At 43.8% G+C, this 4,883-nt stretch overlaps 1 protein-coding gene across 1 annotated transcript in view; it reads right to left on the reverse strand.

Moving 5' to 3' along the window:
• Positions 1-4,883, reverse strand: part of LOC111978009 (pecanex-like protein 2) — a 56,967-nt gene that overhangs the window by 12,198 nt on the left and 39,886 nt on the right. Inside the window, 6 exon segments of the mRNA XM_070448666.1 lie at positions 503-606; positions 918-1,151; positions 1,410-1,663; positions 3,258-3,473; positions 3,648-3,706; positions 4,625-4,754. Coding sequence (XP_070304767.1) covers positions 503-606; positions 918-1,151; positions 1,410-1,663; positions 3,258-3,473; positions 3,648-3,706; positions 4,625-4,754 — 997 coding nt within the window.

The raw sequence follows: 4,883 nt of genomic DNA on the forward strand, positions 1-4,883 counted from the left end.
AAAACCCCATATATAACACAACATGTCTGGAGGGTAATAAAACCACATATACAACACAACATGTCTGGAGGGTAATAAAAACCACATATATAACACAACACATCCCTGGAGGTTAATAAAACCCCATATATACACAACATCCCTGGAGGGTAATAAAACCCACATATAAAAACAACAACATCCCCTGGAGGGTAATAAAACCCCATATATAACACAACGATCCATGGGTGAGGAGAATAAAACCCCATATATAAAACACAACAACAACATCCCTGGAGGTAATAAAACCCCATATATAACACAACATGTCTGAGGGTATAAAAACCACATATACAAACACAACATGTCTGGACTGGAGGGTAATAAAACCACATATATAACACAACACAACATCCCTGGAGGCTAATAAAACCCCATATATAACACAACACAACATCCCTGGAGGGTAGTAAAACCCCATAACATGAAAGAAATGAATATTTGACAGTTATGGAAGGTTCACCTGTTGGACATGTTGTGAGATGCAGTCCCCAAGGATCTCCTGCCCAGCACAGACAAGGCATAGCACAGAGTGACCAGAGGGGAGTCCTCGTCACAGTCCACAGGCTGGCAAAACACAAGGGTCAAAGGTCATCAGTGTTCACATCCTCTGAAATGACCAGCAGCAAGGAAACCAAACGGTACAACATGGGGTCATCCAGACTGCATGTCTTGATAGGGCCCTGTTTTTTTCCCTGACCACATTACCTTATCAGGAAGCATGAACTAGTTCCTAGAGTTTTCCTGACCATGAAAAATAAACTAGACTTGGGCATGGAGTTTTCCTGACAAGGAAAAATGAACTAGACAAGGGCCTGGAGTTTTCCTTACTACATGCATGATTGTACTGTGCATTACAATCTCACATCTCCACTCACCTCCTCCAGCTTGTTGGCACAGTACTGGATCCACTCCAGATAGATGTTACAGAAGCTGGCCCTGGTGACGCCCTGGAGGCAGTGGACGTAGTCCTCGTCTATCTTAACGCTGAACACGGCCGGGTCTCTCTCTATGTGGTGCCACTTGGTGTAGGACACCAAAGCCTTCGTGATAGAGGGATCCTTGATCCACGTCTGTAGCTTCAGGGACTGGATCAGGTAGTAGATTATGCTCTAGAGGTGAAACAATAGGGAATAAGGTTTGATGATGAAGTATATATTTTCATGGCCTACTCCTTGCTTGCAAAGGTTTTGAAGCTCAGCAGTTAAGCTCAGACTTAATTGCTTTTGAAATAAAAGCAGTAATGAATTACAAAGATGTTGAAAGTATAAAAAATAAATGAATATTAAACTGCTTCGATCATAGKTTAAATTCAAATTCAAGTCTTTATTGTCTGTTAAATTTCCATAAGATTTCAAAAGGTATACAACCTTCAGATAGTAGCTGATAAGCAGTTTGCGCAGGTCGTACACCTGAAGCATGGTGGCAGCGTTGTTCTCACTGATGCTGTAGCCCTCCAGCAGGTACTTGGTGGTAGTGACCTCCCAGGCCAGCCATCGCAGGTTGAAGGCCGCATTGCAGGACAGGACGTGTGGCAGGTGGCCCGGCTCACAGCAGCAACAGGAATCGTCCTCCTCCACCCCCTCAGTGATGGCCTCTACCTCCCTCTGCTGGCAGTATGTACCTGGAGAGGAGGAGAAGGGGAAAGGAGATTCCTAGTCAGTAGCACAACTGAATACATTCAACCGAAATGTGTTTTCCGCATTTAACCCAACCCCTCTGAATCAGAAGGAGAAGGACCACAGACCATCATGTTAATGGTGATTGTACGTCAGTGGTCGAGATGTGGGGCTTATGATTATTAGAAAACAATTTCAAAGAAAATTTGAATATATATATATTATTTTTTAAGAAACTTGTAACCGGAAAATATTCAGACCCCTTGACTTTTTCCACATTTTGTTAGGTTACAGCCTTATTCTAAAATGTATGAAATGTTTTTTTCCCCTCATTAATCTACACACAATACCCCATAATAACAAAGCCAAAAAGGTTTGAGAAATTTTTGCTCATTTATTTAAAAAAAAMCTGAAATATCACATTTACATAAGTATTCAGACCCTTTACTCAGTACTTTGTTGAAGCATCTTCGGCAGTGATTASAGCCTCAAGTTTTCTTGGGTATAACGCTACAAGCTTGGCACACCTGTAATTGGGGAGTTTCTCCCATTTTCCTATCCAGATCCTCTCAAGCGCTGTCAGGTTGTATTGGGAGCGTTGCTGCACAGCTATTTTCAGGTCTCTCCACAGATGTACGAGCTCTGGCTCAGCCACTCAAGGGCATTCAGAGACTTGTTCCAAAACCACTCCTGCTTTGTCTTGGTTGTGTGCTTATGGTCGTTGTACATTGCTCCGTTCATCTTTCCCTCGATCCTGACGAGTCTCCCAGTCCTTGCAGCTAAAAAACATCCCCACAGCATGATGCTGCTACCACCATGCTACACCGTAGGGATGGCGCCAGGTTTCCTCCAGACGTGATGCTTGGCATTCAGGCCAAAAAGGTGCCTTTTGGCAAACTCCAAACTTTAGGTGCCTTTTGGCAAACTCCAAGCAAGCTGTCATTTGCCTTCTGGCCACTCTACCATAAAGGCCTGATTGATGGAGTGTTGCAGAGATGGTTGTCCTTCTTTAAGGTTCTCCCATCTCCACAGAGCAACCCATCTCCCATCTCCACAGAGGAACTCTAGAGCTCTGTCAGAATGACCATCAGGTTCTTGGTCACCTCCCTGACCAAGGCCCTCCCCYGATTGCTCAGTTTGGCTGGGCAGCCAGCTCTAGGAAAAGTCTTGGTGGTTCCAAAGTCTTGGTAGCCTTCCCCAGATCTGTCCTCGGCACAACCCAGTCTCTGACCTCTACGGACAATTCCTTTGACCTCATGGCTTGGTTTTTGCTCTGACATGCACTGTCAACTGTGGGACCTTATATAGACAGGTGTGTGCCTTTCTAAATCATGTCCAATCAATTGAATTTACCACAGGTGGACACAATCAAGTAGAAACATCTCAAGGATGATCAATGGAAACAGGATGTACCTGATTATGGGGTATTGTGAGTAGATTGTGTGTAGATTGCTGAGGATTTTAAAAAATGTCATCCATTTTGTATCGTAACAAAATGTGTAACACTCAAGGGGTCTGAATACTTTCCGAAGGCAGTGTAGGTGTATATGGCTCTGGGTGTGGTATAGTGCTCCTCATTTGTATTAGTCAGTATCTGACCTCTGAACTCCAAGCCTCGGAGCTGGAAGGTGACCAGGCCGTTGCCGATCTCGATGAGGTGAACGAAGGCGTTGAGGTAGTCAGAGGCCAGGATGAAGCAGTCTCCAGAGCTGTAGTTCCCCCAGCGGCCCAGCATCAGGTCACCACACAGAGAGTGCTGCAGAGAGCGTGTCAGATACTCATAGAAGATGGAGTTCAGGTTGTTGTCATCGCATCCTGGGGGAATAAAGGCTTATGTAAAATACACTGACTGACATCACCAACAAACCAACATGTATTAACCATGAGAAGGTCTTTGTAGAGTTGAGAAATTCTAATTCAGATTATTATTTTAATGTTAATTAGGGGAAAAAACATGTTGATATTTATTCAATAAACTTAATAGGTTACCTGTCTCTTTATCAACCTGAGATACCAGTCTGCTATTAGAGTTGTCAATGCGTTTGGTGCTGCAAAATGGTACAAAACCATAGATTAGGGAGACAGTAAAATAAGGTAAACATTGTCTAATTCTGGTTTATTTTTAGGACCTTTTCTGTGTGTTAAATTAATTACATATATCCTCATCAATAACTCAGTGACTGGAGTGGAGTTAGAGACGGAAAAGGAAGCGAGACATCTCACTCGATCCTTTTTTCTGGTTCATATACAGTCAATGAACTAAGCAGACCAGACCCAGTTGCTATCGCAATGGGAGAGACATCCCTTAAGCAGACCGGAACTGTGACAATTCTTTTCAGTGGTAAACGTCTTGAGTAAGACTTATTTTATCCATAATCTTTAGTGGTCTCTATACTCTGCTTGTATACCCCTAGCCTAGAGCACTTAGCTCAGGGTCCTTGCTATCCGGAATCTTTGGGACGTTCCTACCCCCTTGAAGTTTACATTTAAAATGGTTAAGGTAAGGGTTAAGGTTAAGGTTAGGGTAAGGGTAGTGGTTAGGGTTTAAGGATCCCAAGGATCCAGGATAGCACTAACACACGGCTCAGTCAGCTGAGTGCATGACATCATCTCTGAGAAAGAAATGTCCTTATATGGATGTCAACAGGGGCTCTAGGAGGCCATATAATTCACCACTTGCATATTTTCTGAGCACATTAAAAACAGATGAAACAGATGTGAGTGACTAACAATGAACTTTCACCAAATGAATAATTATTGACAGCGACCTAACTCAATGGTTTGGTCATAGACTCAAATTGAGTCGGATGTCCCTTGTCCCCTTCTTTATTCATAATGGACTTTCCCACGTCCCATCTCTAAGGCTGAATGCCCTGGGGTGCGGCCGACACACCGTGGTGCTTTAAGGGGTGCATGCATATTTCATGGTGCTTTATCTCATGCTGTGGTCGGTGAAAGGCCATTACTTGTAGTTCCTCTCCCAGAACTTGACGGGCCGTGGGTAGGAGGTGACGAAGATGGCACTGCCCAAGAAGGGGCTGAGAGGGGTGTAGAACAGAGTCGTCACAAATGTTTGCAGCAGCAACATGGCTGAGTCTGAGCTGCATCATGAAGGAGAACACCCACAACCAAGGAACAACTATCAGGTATCAACAGGTTTACCATACTCACATACCTGCTGTCAAATTCGCTGTCACAGTTTCAGTCAGAGCAACGTCAAAACAT

This window comes from Salvelinus sp. IW2-2015, linkage group LG18 (assembly GCF_002910315.2).
Source record: "Salvelinus sp. IW2-2015 linkage group LG18, ASM291031v2, whole genome shotgun sequence".
Classification (NCBI taxonomy): domain Eukaryota; kingdom Metazoa; phylum Chordata; class Actinopteri; order Salmoniformes; family Salmonidae; genus Salvelinus; species Salvelinus sp. IW2-2015.